Source organism: Ischnura elegans, chromosome 7, assembly GCF_921293095.1.
Source record: "Ischnura elegans chromosome 7, ioIscEleg1.1, whole genome shotgun sequence".
Taxonomy (NCBI): Eukaryota; Metazoa; Arthropoda; class Insecta; order Odonata; family Coenagrionidae; genus Ischnura; species Ischnura elegans.
In genome coordinates, this window is record NC_060252.1 from 3,333,708 (window position 1) to 3,347,559 (window position 13,852).

The 13,852-nt window shown below is 38.5% G+C and overlaps 1 protein-coding gene across 1 annotated transcript in view; it reads left to right on the forward strand.

Annotated features, from left to right (window-relative positions):
- LOC124161873 (N-alpha-acetyltransferase 15, NatA auxiliary subunit) overlaps positions 1-13,852 on the forward strand; it is a 215,476-nt gene that overhangs the window by 50,250 nt on the left and 151,374 nt on the right. The window contains exon 9 of the mRNA XM_046538105.1: positions 1,893-2,045. Within this exon, the coding sequence (XP_046394061.1) occupies positions 1,893-2,045 (153 nt within the window). The remainder of the gene's footprint in view (positions 1-1,892; positions 2,046-13,852) is intronic.

Genomic DNA, 13,852 nt, shown 5'->3' on the forward strand with positions numbered 1-13,852 from the left:
CATCACCTCACTGTTGAACGTAAAATTATTTTTAATAAAGAAAATATCGTGGAAATAATTGCGAAACGTTATGTGACGTAATTTATCGATCCTACTTACTCTGGCGAATTGAATATATTCCTCAATAAATTGATCACACTTTCGATGCTGAGTCGCTGGATTTCGATCAAATGCAGTAATGCCGGCGCTTCTGGTTTAAAGTCGTCGATTATTGCGCCTTTTCAGAAACAAATGCATCACCTATTGCGCATTCTTGTCCTGCCAAGGCGGTAAAGGCAGTGGTTGTAAACACGAACCGCACGGGCACATGGGCGTGGACGCAATGAAATGCTAAATCGTCACGAAAGGTTCACTTTATCTGTTTATTTTTCGCAATTATTTAAATCATGTAATTAATAAATGAGCGACGGGTACATATACTATTGATTCAATTCTAGTGTTCGATTAATGTAATGATAGTGTGTGTTTAGTTTTCATTTTAATTATTTACTGTTATGCGTCATTAAGTGATCAGTGTCGATTGAATTATTCTAACAATACTTTTCCAAGAAACATTAGCGACTACCCGATGGATTCCGTGAAAACGCATATTCGATATGCTATTTGAATGGGAAGAATCGTATCTGTACAACAGTTGTGGTAAAAATTGTCTTAATTTCCGGTAAAACGTGGCAGTATTTACTAATATCTCCGATTATAATCCTCATAAATATACTCAAATAGAAAGACTACGAGAACATTAGCCATTATGCCGTTATTTATAACTTTATGGTCACCTTTAGTATGCTAAACTGGATTACACTCGATTATAGTCCCCCCCCCTTACTTTTCCGCGGCCATTTTTGGAAAAAAAGGGGGGACTATATTCGGAGATATACGGTATTGTCGACTCAACTAAAATCTCTTTCAAATACCTTAAGAGAACACTCCACATCGCTAAAAAACTGTTAGCACTCCGTCACAGCTTTAACACTGCTACGATAGATTTGTACATGCACGTTATGCCTGAAACAACCGTTTTCGCCGGCACAGTGATTGATTGTGAGATGGATCACATGGGCCAAAAATAGTCTACTACCTGAGATTTTCCTTTCTAATGGGTATATTTGTAATATAATTGCAATTGTGTAAAGCAAGAACAATTTTGCGCTAATCAGCAGCGGTACCCCCACCTGATCCTCAAATGGCTTCATCCGACTTCTTGTTTTCCCCAGGTACCTTCTTGCTCTATCCCCCCCCTCCCCCCACACCATCATGTGCCACCTTTTATTTTTTAATTCAGGTCTGTACATTTTGAGTTAAAAATGCCTGGGCAGTAAGCACACTAATTGGAGTTGATTTTAAAATGGACCACCTTTTTACACAGCTGACATTGTTGGGCACAACCGGCATCCACCTTCTTAGAAGCTCCAGGAGTGAACAATGCACACATTTGAATCTATTCAGTTTTTATTATAACTCGAGTGAGTTAGCTTACTTTGGGTTTAGTTTCCTTAAGTTGGCATTATGCCTTATTGCTAGTATAAGTATGTTTTCTAATCCTTTCTCTCTTATTTTCCTTTTAATAATTATTGTGTAAATATAGCTTTTTCTCTAAGTTTATCTATTCGCCTTGGAACATCCCATAAAACATCATAAGTACTGGGCTATGAGCAATGATACTGTCACATTGAAATTTCTAAAACATAAGCCTTCTGTATTATGCTGCTCTATTGAATTTGGATTTTGGTTGTTGTTGACTACTCTCAATGTGTAAACCTATGCATGGAGAAACTCACGTTGATCTTGGCATGTGATGATGCCAGCTACACTCAATTGTGTGAGCTCTTGTTAGCCATTCCTCTCGTCAGTGGCATGTGTGAAGGTTGTGAAACAAGTCTTGTATGTTGCAGCATGCAGGAGACGTCATCTCGGCATACAAATGGATGGATGAGGCGCAAGGACTGGACACGGCAGACCGCTACATCAACTCCAAGTGTGCCAAATACATGCTGCGTGCCAACCTCGTGAAGGAAGCGGAAGAGACGTGCTCCAAGTTTACTCGGGTGAGTTGAAGTTGAGCTCGTTGGCTATGAAGTCACAGTTGTATGCATTCGTTGAAGACATTTACTCTTTGTCAATGATAGTGAAATAACTATTTCTGTCTATACCTCCCCACAGCTGCTCATTTCTAGCACTGAGCACAGCCGGTCCAAACTATAACCGGGTCATTCCATGTCAGTTCATCCAGGCATGACACCCACCGACTCGGATTTTGATGAAACTTGCCAATTTTCATCCTTCCATGTAGGAATGAAACAGTGTAAAATATTTCTTGGCTATCTCCAATAGTTTTTTTTCACGACCATTTGAAGTTTGGGTGAAACTGCAGTTTTTCAATGAATGCGGTCTCCAGAGGCACTTGTACAGTCACTTTCAAAAGTCGGTCCCCATACCTGGCGCAGCCGTCTCCGTTATTCTCCGAAGTCGACCTTCGCGTATTGCTTACATGTTCCTTGTCCACTGGGGATCGATTCGACTTGATCAGGTAGTACAAATGGTGCAACTTGACTACATTAACCGTCGTCAAGAGCCCCACGCACGATTTCAGAGGTAGGAAGGCCGCGTGAACCTCCCCCCCCCCACACAGCCAAACAATTCCACCACCGAAGAAAGCGGAGAAGAATATATGGGTTTTTCCGGCAAGTAACCCATCGCACGAGGAAGAGAGGAGACATCTGTATAGTTTGGTAAACTTATACAAAACATATTGTGCAAATAAATTTTCGGAGCATTTCGAGCATGTTACTCCAATATTTTTTCTTCACATCGCCTGGTGAAAAATACGTAAATGTATACGCCTATGGAAATATTGTCATTTGCGTCACGGTTACCATCCGTCATCGCGTTCATCCATGCCGGCGGTTAAAGATTTTCAGACATTTTTTCAATGTTTACAAGTTAAATAGCAGTCACTCCCCAAGTAGTAGATTATTCGGACTACAAGTTGTGCCTACATTTTGAATAACGCAACTTATTCCCATACTGTGAATAGAAAATCAGAAGAAGTTTTTAAATTTTTACTGGTCAAAACTACCGGTACGGCAATTTTTTATGGGAGAAGATAATTTTGCAGTATTTTTTCGAATAAGCAATTGGATTGTCTTTAAATTTTATTGAATTGCTTTTAAGGTAAACATAAATTTTCACTAAAAGAAGCAGCGAGATATTTATTGGCATCAAGTGAAATGGCAGGCTGTTAGACCATAATGCGTCGTAGGAAGTGTTGTCCTTTTGTTTATGGGAAATACTCTTACATTAATATTGTTCATTTTTTTAAGAAAAACAGTACAAGCAACATGTGCGTGGAGTTATGATGGTGAGTCAACCAGTTATGGTGGTCATAGAAAAACATCATTTACCTGCCCTTCTGAATTGAAGATTTTACGAATCATTGTGCCCGCTTAAAGACCTTGAAGACTTAGGTTAACCTCTCAATGAAGGGGCAAAGATAAAACATATAGTATTAATATGCCTTTAAATGGTAAGAAATAGGCACACAAGTCATGTAATTAATGCTTCCGTTGGTATTTTCTTTATAGAAAATATATTTATGGTAACCATTAAGACATTCAAACTTTCGATGAACATAAAGATGTCGGTTAATTACTTCCTGATACCTCGAATGTATAAAGCATTATTTAAATATTTGTTCATATGGGATATGTTAGTAACGACTGGAATAAATATGATACAGAATTAAACATTACAATTTAGCGCACATTAATATTTTTGATTTCTCGCGTGATGAGACACGTAGAAAAATGTAGTATAAACCGTGGTAAACATATGTATCCTAAGAAAATGGTTAGGAATAATGAATGCGCCAAACAGTGTGTTTGAAATACTTAAACATAGAGCAATATATATTGATGGTGTTGGTAATAATGCGTTAAAGGTATAATCTAGAAGGTTATTTTGTAGGAAACTTTTTGAATACTCTTTCAGACGTAAATTACAATTTTCGTTTCTTCCTCATATGTGCGTTGCGACGCAGATACGTCTCGTTATTTTTTAGTACAAGCCAGACTACTCGGAATATCCATCTCAGAATACTATCAGGGTGGGAATCCTATGACTGAGAACATATGCTTCGCCTTGTGTTGTGGCACTGGGAGTCGGGGAAGTCGCGAAGAATTTAGGAATAGTGAAGAATGCCTCGGGAAGACTTGCGCGGACGGTGAGAGTAAGTCAAACTGGCCCGTTCAAGACACAGAAGGCATAGCCAATACCCGAAGTTCGACCTCCGAGAAAAACGTAGTTGCTCGCGCTGGCCGTGGGGACCTACTTTTGAAAGTGACTGTACCTGCAGAGGGAAATAATTTGTCTCAGCTATAGTTTTCATCCGATTCTTATGAAAATTTGCAGGTTTACTATAGAAGTCATGAGGATTCCAAAAACTAATTGAAAAATATCCTAAGGAATATTGGAAATTCTCTAAAGTCATATGTTTCAGAAAATTTTGCGTCAAAAACATGGTTCTATAAAACATCAAATTTTGACCTGAGGCAATTTCTGAGTCAAGCTAAATTATTTTTTCTAATATTCCTTAAGGTATGACCCACCACCTGTAAAAATAAAATTCATGGCTTTGTGATTGCTTTGTTGTTAAAAAAAATTTTTGCAAAAAAAATCCCTTTTCACGACTGGTAGTCAGTGTTGGGTCCTCCTTCAAGTATGATGAAATGCTTGTGTTAACTGTTTTCTATATCTAAGCAAATGTTTACAACATGAATCTAGTACATAATACGTTCAAAAATTAAAACATTGTTTGTGTGCAGGTTGTTTTTCTCCCGATAAGAAAAATATAATAATAATAATAATATTTATTAACTCCGTAGGGATACAATTATCCATGGGTTTCGTCAAGATACAGAGAGACATAAAAGAATCACAAAACACAGATTACAAAATATCAAAAAAAAATTCGTGAACACTAATAACATTTATAAAATATCATTAAAAAATTCTTGGACACTATAATAACCTTTGTTACATAGCAAGTTTCTCAATCTATTCTTAAAAACCTTTTTTGAAGAAAGGGATTTCATATCAGAGGGAAGCCTATTGTAGATTGTAGCAATAGAGTGATATGGTCCCATCTGGCATTGTCTAAATGAATACAGATAACTGTGAATGTCACTTTTTGATCTAGTGTTGTGACTGTGAAAATCAGAGTTAACACGGAAGTAATACGGATAGCACTTCACAAACATGGCACATGAGAGAATGTAAACACATGGAAGTGTGAGGATCCTGAGGGACACAAACAGTGGCCGACCACTTGTTCGTATTGGAACTTTACAGATGGCCTTAATGGCTTGTTTCTGTAAAGAGAAGGCTTTAGCTGCAGTAGGGGAGTTACCCCAAAACATGATACCATATGACAATAGTGAGTGTACTTTGGCAAAGTACACAGCTTTTAGAACATATATAGAAGCAAGAGGAGAGAGTTTCCTTATCATATGAATACCTACTGAAATTTTCTTATTAACTTCAAAAACATGAGTTGACCAGTCAAGAGTGTCATCAAGCTGTAGACCTAATAATTTTACGGTGGACGAGGTGGAGAAATCCGAATGAGGAGGCAGAGTAGGAATCTCATGAGAGAACTTGTTGCGAAAGAGAATACAAGTGGTTTTAGCCTCATTCAGAACCATTCTGTTAAGGTGGCACCACAGCAACATCTCATCTTTTATAATCGAGGCCAAATGATCCAAGAGAGGTAGAGTACTAGCGGATAAGAGATTAGAAGTATCGTCAGCATACATAACAGTTACATGCATATATTTTTGAAGTAGAATATTTTAAGGAATTCATAGCACTTACCCATCATTGCTGGGGAAAACTTGATTGTTGCTTTATAAAACACATCAAAATACAGGATACATGTCAATACAAGTTAACTTTCTCCATTTTGTATTGACAAAAAACTTCACGAATGTGTTTTACTTCATTAATGTTGTTCTACTTTGAACAAAAAGGTTTTTTAAGTACTGGATAAAGATTTCCTTCCAGAGCATGATTTAGAAGTTCTTGATAAAGCGAGTGATATGGATGTGCTAGTTGGGTTACTAAAAGGAAAACTGCTGACAGCAGACAGTCAGCGAGAGATAATTCAGCTACTAACACTAACACCGAAATTAATGTTAGTGAATATACAATTCGGCATGCTAGGGAATTCTAAGAATGAAAGGCATCATAGCCATACCAGATTCAAGGAGGGGCAAAAACATAGAACAAACTGCAGTGGACTTAGTTCAGTCATTTTACCAAAATGACGAGTATTCACGCCTTATCGCCAGGAATGAAAGATAAGGTGAGTGTGTCCAAAAATGTCCACAAGCAAAAGAGGTTACTTCTAAGTCACCTAAATGAGCTGTATGCAGCTTTTTAATTTGAATTCCCACATGTAAAAATAGGGTTTACAAATTTTGGCTGTTGCGACCTAAGTGGTGCGTGTTGGCAGGCTCCTCTGGAATCCATTCTGTGTGTGTCTGTGCTATCCATCAGAATGCATCACTTCTTCTCCACGCATGCTCTATAGAGGAGACCTACAACGACCTATTTGACTACTTGGTATGTTCCAAAGATAACAGGAATTGCATGTTACGGCACTGTTCAGAATGTATGTCTGACAAACGACTGAAGGAACATCTGAAAAGTAAATTTGAGGAATGGGACCCTGAAGATGAAGTGACATACAGTGCATGGTTGACAACAGATCAAACCCAACAAATTAGGTTAACAGTGACTCTGGATGAATACATCAATAGTCTGGGTGAACAATCTGGAAAAACTTCTCCAACATTCCTTCATAAACAAATCCCAGGCGAGATACCTAAAAGAACTAAAAAATAACCTACAGCCAGATGAAGCCATTGTTTTGCTGGATTTCAGTGAAAACTACCATTATGTAATACAAGATGAGGTTCAGGGTCATCACTGGAATCAGGATGGTAATTTATACTCGTGGACAGCTGAATAAAGATCACTGTGTGTCAAGTTTTTGTGTATTTTCTGATGATCTAGAACATGATTAGATTTTGTATTTGAAATGCAAAAAATAGTCACTCAATTTTTATAGGAAAAGTTCCCTGAAGTAAAGAAAGTGCAAAATTTCAGTGATGGTTGTGCTGGCCAATATAAGAACTGTAAAAACTTTATAAACCTGTGCCATCATCACCTGGACTTTGACTTGCATGCTTCTTGGTCATTTTTTGCAACTAGTCATGGGAAATCTCCATGTGATGGGATAGGCAGAACAGTTTAGCACATTCTTACAAGAGAAAGCCTTCAGTGGGATCTGGGTAACACAATGACTTCCATTGAAAAGGTGTTTGAGTTCTGCAAGTACAAAGTGGATAAAATTTCATTTTACGTTTAAAAAAAAGAACAACTATTAATGATTCGGCAACAATTAGAAACTCGCTGGTGCCATGCAAAAACAATCCCAGGTACTCGTAGCTACCATTCTATTATACCAATTTCAAAAAACATTATTGCGACAAAAAAAATTGGCTTTGATACCACGTACAGTTCTGTCCACAATTTCTTGATTAAGTCAAGTTGGGAAGAAATTTTGACAAAAATTTGTACTAATTCTTTTGTGGCCTGCTTGTATGACAATCACTAGAAAGAAGATACTTGCAATGTTCCTGTAAATAATGTCATTTGTTATGTGGAAACTCCTTCCACAAGAGGCTCAGGACGAATGTATTACTTCTCGGAGAAAGACATTGAACGTGTGAACCAACGGCTGTTGGATTTAAAAGGAAAACATGGAATTACCACTACTGGGAAAAAAATTTAACTCTAGTGTAACTGAAATATGTATTAGCTTTCACAGAGATAGCCCTCAGTGAATACCTTGGATACTAAGCTATTTAACTACAAACTGATGCACAGACAAAAGTGACTATATATTGTGATTTTTCATTTATAAGTTGTGCAAAAACCTGGAAAAAGCTGTGAATTCCGTCATATAGCCTTAAAAATCACTTAAACTTGATTTTAGAACTACGATTGAGAGAGCAAAAGAAAAATTGAAATGTCGATCATGTTTGAAGGTCAGTCACGCGCAGACAGACACTGTCCACGCATTTATCTGCACACGTATGTTCTAAGCGCAATTGTTGGTCCATGTGCCGTGATGACACATTGACCTTAAGCCTTTACCAAAGCCGGAAGACTGGTAACGAAAGTGTTCATTAACCCTGGCAAAAATTCTGACACTTCTTAATTACCCTGGCACCCTGGTCCCTCCATTTTCCCGCTCACAAACTTAAGCCGGAGCTGAATTTTGCTAGTGACGTCAGGAGAGAGAGAGAGCACTTTCATTGCTGCATTTGCATTCACAGCATCTGTCGCGTTTGTAAAATTTTTAGTTAACACGCGGCCGATGATCGTTACACGATCAATATTTCTGCCAGAAATAGTTTATCTTAAAACCGTGAATTTGACGACATCTAGACTGTGAAAACCTGGAAAATCCATGAATTTTATATTTAAGTTTGGGTGGGAACCATGGGGATGGACGAATTTTTTTTGGATCTGGATTGGATACTTCATTTCAGATGTCGGATCTTCGGATATTTTCGGATCCATATGCATTTTTAATTACCTGCTATAAAACTCAAGTTTATTCAAGTTTCTTCTGGGTTCATGCAATCAAAGGAATGCTATTTACATTTTCATGCACATTTTAATATCATAACTGATTTAAAATCATTTTTATGAGGTTTCAAGTTATTTGACAGCATTCAGATTTTCCTCACGCATGTTTTCCCCAAATTTTGTCACTTTCTCATCGCTTGCCGACTTATTTTTCACCCGCAAATGCTTCAATTAGTGGTAAGGTGGATTTTGCTCTTCCTTGCGATAGTGTCACGCCATTGTGCACGCACATGGCATGCGTTGAGGTCTCCTTATCTCGATAAATTGTTTCCACACAACTAAGTACATTTTTATCAATATATAGGGATGTGCGAGTACTTGAAAATTTGAGTCGAGTCGAGTAGTTGCTACACGACTCGGGTGTTTTGTGTAGCATTATCAATGTCAGTCGAGTAGTTACGGTTACTGAGCTTTTGAGGCTAGTAGGTCCAGCAATCTGCCTACAGGAAGGGCTATCATGAAAATCATGTAGTAATATAGTTTTTAAAGTTGATAAGTCATTCTAATGCCTTGGTGTGGGAGTTTCAGCTTGCTGAATGCTCTATAGTTGTCGATGTGGGCACCTAATACATTTTCATCGCCTGCAGCAAACAATTGCTTTCCGACCAGGCGGCGTAGTCAGAGTAATCAGAATGGACCACTGTATCACCAACTACTTTCTTATGCAATACTTTTGTACCCTACTTGCTTTACTGAAACGCTGAGAGAATATGTAAAAAATTGTAAAGATTTCTAAAAGAGAGAAAAATATGTAAATTTTAGGTTTTTTTGGGGACAATGCTGGTTTTTCCCAGTGTTTGACCTCATTAGTGGTGGAATAATCTTTTAGCCTTTTTAATTGCTGCTTAAGTTCGATGTTAATTTTTGTTTTTCATTTGATGCGATTAGTTTCTTTCTTGAACTTAAAAATCAAGAGCTGTTAAGGTTGATTGAACAACATGGGAAATATAGAATTCTACAAACACAAAGCTAAGTTCTTTAGTTCGTTCGCTTAAATTCTATGAAGATTCAAGATCCATGAAAATCATTAATATGATTTTAATAAAACTTCCTTAGGTTCCAAAATATTTCAATTTTGGCAGGAAAGTACTTGTCCTACCACACAAGTCTGTAGCGAAAGACAATTTTCTGCAATACTGTGACGTGGAGATGTCAAAACCTGCTGCCTGAGGATGTACAGTCAAACCTCTTTAGAACGAACCTCTGTAGAAGACAAGTTCTCTATACAGCGAAAAAAAGTTACGGTCCCGATTTTCTTCCCATAAGTTATGTGTATTTTCATCCTCTGTACAACGAACCTCTGTACAGCAAAAATTTCTCTAGAACGAAATAAACTTTTGGCCCCGAGTCAATTATTTTACCTCTTTAGAGCGAAATAATGAAGTTTGTGATTACGTATCCTCCATTTCATTAATATCATTTGCGCTCGAGATAGACGCATTAATTTTTTCGAAAAGGGAGTACATACCGTATTCCTCTGAATATAGTCCCCCTCTGAATATAGTCCCCCCCCCTAATTGTGAGGCTTGAGTTTCGGGAAAAAATTAAAAAAATGGGTTTGAATATAGTACCCCCCCTTAACTTTTATCACGGTCATTTTTGGAAAAAAGGGGCGACTATATTCAGACATATACGGTATTTCAATTTTTTCCTCATCGCTGAATCCATGAATTTGTTTCCTAGAAATAAGTTTAATAATTTGGATGTGATTAAAGGTTGTCGCGATGTGATTGATCATTGTAGCTAACAAAGTACAATTACCTATATTTTTCATTTTAGCATCGTCTGCATTTCGTTTTCACTTGACGGCCGTCAGCAGTGGCTCGATTACGTAGGTATCGACTGAAACTATCGACCTATCGATTACTGACGATATTGGCTATTTCTGCGTAGTTTCACATGCTGAGTTAGCAGATGAAAGTCCTCGGGAGCAATAACTCTTTTAAAAGTGACGTTAATGTCAAAAAACGAAAAAAAATCTTCTTTACGTCTTAAACTATTTTATTCGTCTTCTATATCCCAAGGCCGCACAACAAACACTTTTTATCTGTAAGAGGTTATAACGTACGCATCCACTGCGAACAAGAGAAAAAGTTACATCAACATAAACAATACCTTGGCAACGCCTATTCGAATTCCACCCAGGCGCTGCTTATTTTGTTAATAACGTATTCTAACACCTCCCCTCGGGATTGACAAAATAATAATTTGAAATATAAATTTCTTAGCACTCCTTTAGATTTAACATCTTACAAAATTCTTTTGCCTTAGTTCCTTACAGTGGCTTTGTCAACATATCAGCGACATTATCTTTTGGTCTGACTAACTGGAATGAAACCTCCACTGTTTTTACTATCTCCCTGATATAATGATACTTCTTGATATATGACATATAATCATATTTAATAATACTTCTTGATATATGTTATAATGACACTTCTCCGCATCTGGTCCACTCAGTGCCTCCTCTGCATCCTCCGGAATGTTGCTATCTGGACCTTCTGCAGCAGGGACAGGTCTTGGGATTCCTCTGTCTCTGAGACCTATGTGGTAGACCACCTTCCGCTACTCCTTCATAGGCAGGCTCATTTTCACAGGCGATGATTACCTCCCCTGGCCCCTGGATGGGTGTCACCTCCTCTGGCTCTCCACCTCTCGCCTCGAGCTCCTCTCAAGTCATCGTCTTCTCCTGCTTTCGTTTTTCCATCTCCAGTTGTTTCAAGGCGTAGTCTATCTGTGATTGCTCTTCCTTCAGGCGTTTATTCAATACAGTCATCAATTCCATTAATCGGAGCTTTTCAGCCTCAGCAGCCTGCATCATGGCTCTTAAAGTGAACTCCGAGGACTTGAAATTTCCGGATCTCATTGCGGCAATTACCAGTGAGTTATCATTTGAGCCTTGAGAAAAATTCATGCTATGTAGGGCTTCTTGTAACTTTTCTACCATCATATTTTTCTTCTCCAGTGTATCTTCCAAATTATTGACTTTTGCCTGCTCTTTCATCAGCTGCATCGTTAAATTTTTCTTTTCTTTCCTATGTTCTTCTGCCATTGCCTTCATTTCTAATTCTTTCTCCTTAATAGTACTATCTTTGCTCTTCAAACACTCATTGAGGAATAGCATTAGCTGGTCACCCTTGGCCATTACTGTGGACAAACGACTTTTGAAGGCATCCATTTCAGCCTGGTCAGCCGCTGATATTGCCCTACTAACTTCTGCTTTCCTTTTCCAATCGCTGGCCTCTTTCTCTGCCTCCTGAAGCGATGTCTCCAGCATTTCTACTTCAGCCAACCTCTTCTCCCGGTCCATTGGTTCAAGGTGTGTGTGCCTCTTTGCAAAAGAAACTCTGGAAGCCTTCTTCCCCATATTGTTAAATTCTTCACTAATCTCCGGTATACTGATGCCTCCCACAGTTGACACATAGTAAAGTCGAGCGACTCTTACTGCCCTGAGAATTAGTTTCTCCCTAAGATAGATATTTGCTACGCCGTTGAAGGTCTCTATCTTGCAACCTTTCTCCTCGATTTGCCCTAGCGAAATTAGGCTATCTTGTAGTGCTGGTATATAGAGAACTTCCTTAAGTTCCACATCTTTACCTCCGCATTCGTCCGATATTTTCAGCATCACACTTCCCTTGCCTTCAATTCTTAAAGGGGTGCCGTCACCAACCTCTACTTCTCCTTCCATTGGTTCAAGGTGGTGAAATAGTTCTCTTCGCGGGCACATGTGATCTGAAGCACCACAGTCCAATAACCACACTCCCTGGCCGTCAGGTACTTTCCTTTTCGCGCAGAGCGACACGAATTCCCTGGACACGATGGCTGTTGACTTCTTCTCTTCTTCATCTTGCTTCTGTATGGCAGGACAAAATCTTGCAGTATTCCCCTCCTTTCCACATGTGAAACAAATGTATCTCCTCCCAATAGGTTTCTTTGGAGCATTTTGTGATTTATTTTCACTGCTTATTTTAGGTCTGTTTGGCTTCTTCTTTACCTTGAGAACCTTGTGTTCTTCTGTCTTCGCGTAATCCTCATTTTTCATTCTCTTCTCTTCTAGCAGGACTTGGGACTTAACATATTTGGATGTTATGTCTCCTTCATTTGTTCTGTAAATACTTCGTATAAACCCAGCATATTTTTCTCGAGGCAGACCCATGAGGTAGAACGCAGCCAGTGCTCTATCCGGGAGATTAATGCCACACTTAGTAATTTTACGGTTGTAATTCTGGATCTTGCTCATGTACTCCATCATGGAAAGGTCTTCCGTTTTTTCGGTATTTACCATTTCCTTTAGGAACATTATCTCCTGGAACACGTCGTAAGTGGTGCACATGTCTCTTAATGCCTCCCACATATCCTTCGCTAGGTCCAGTCCCACGATATCATCCAAAAATGAATCATCTACGTATTGTATGATAATGGCTCTGGCCTGTTGATTTTGTCGCTGACGGCGCCTAACCTCTTGTGGTGGGAGTTGGCTTTCGTCTTCCATTTCTATCTCGTTTCCATCACTGCCGAATGTTATGTATGGATGGAAACCTTTTACCGCTTCCCAACAATCTTTCTTCATTAAAAAAGCTTCAATTCTTACAGCCCATACATCGTAATTATCGCTGTCGAGTATTGGGATACACGTCTTTTTTTCTTCCGCCATTTTTGATGATTCCGAACTTACAAAGAACAATTATGGGGTTCACTTCTTCTAACCTCAAACGTATTCGCCGTTCACACCATCAAAAGAAAAACTTCGCTTCGCATCAACACGTGTTTAAGTCTCATAATCTGTCAAAAACGAAAAAAAATCTTCTTTACGTCTTAAACTATTTTATTCGTCTTCTATATCCCAAGGCCGCACAACAAACACTTTTTATCTATAAGAGGTTATAACGTACGCATCCACTGCGAACAAGAGAAAAAGTTACATCAACATAAACAATACCTTGGCAACGCCTATTCGAATTCCACCCAGGCGCTGCTTATTTTGTTTATAACGTATTCTAACAGTTTAATATATTGTCAAGTCTCAGAATCTTCGTAGTAGTGAACGAAAAGTTGAAAGGTACCATTAGCAGTCCATCAGAATGTGTTTTATGGTTAATTTTGGGGATCTTTATCAAATATTTTCCAACTCATAGGG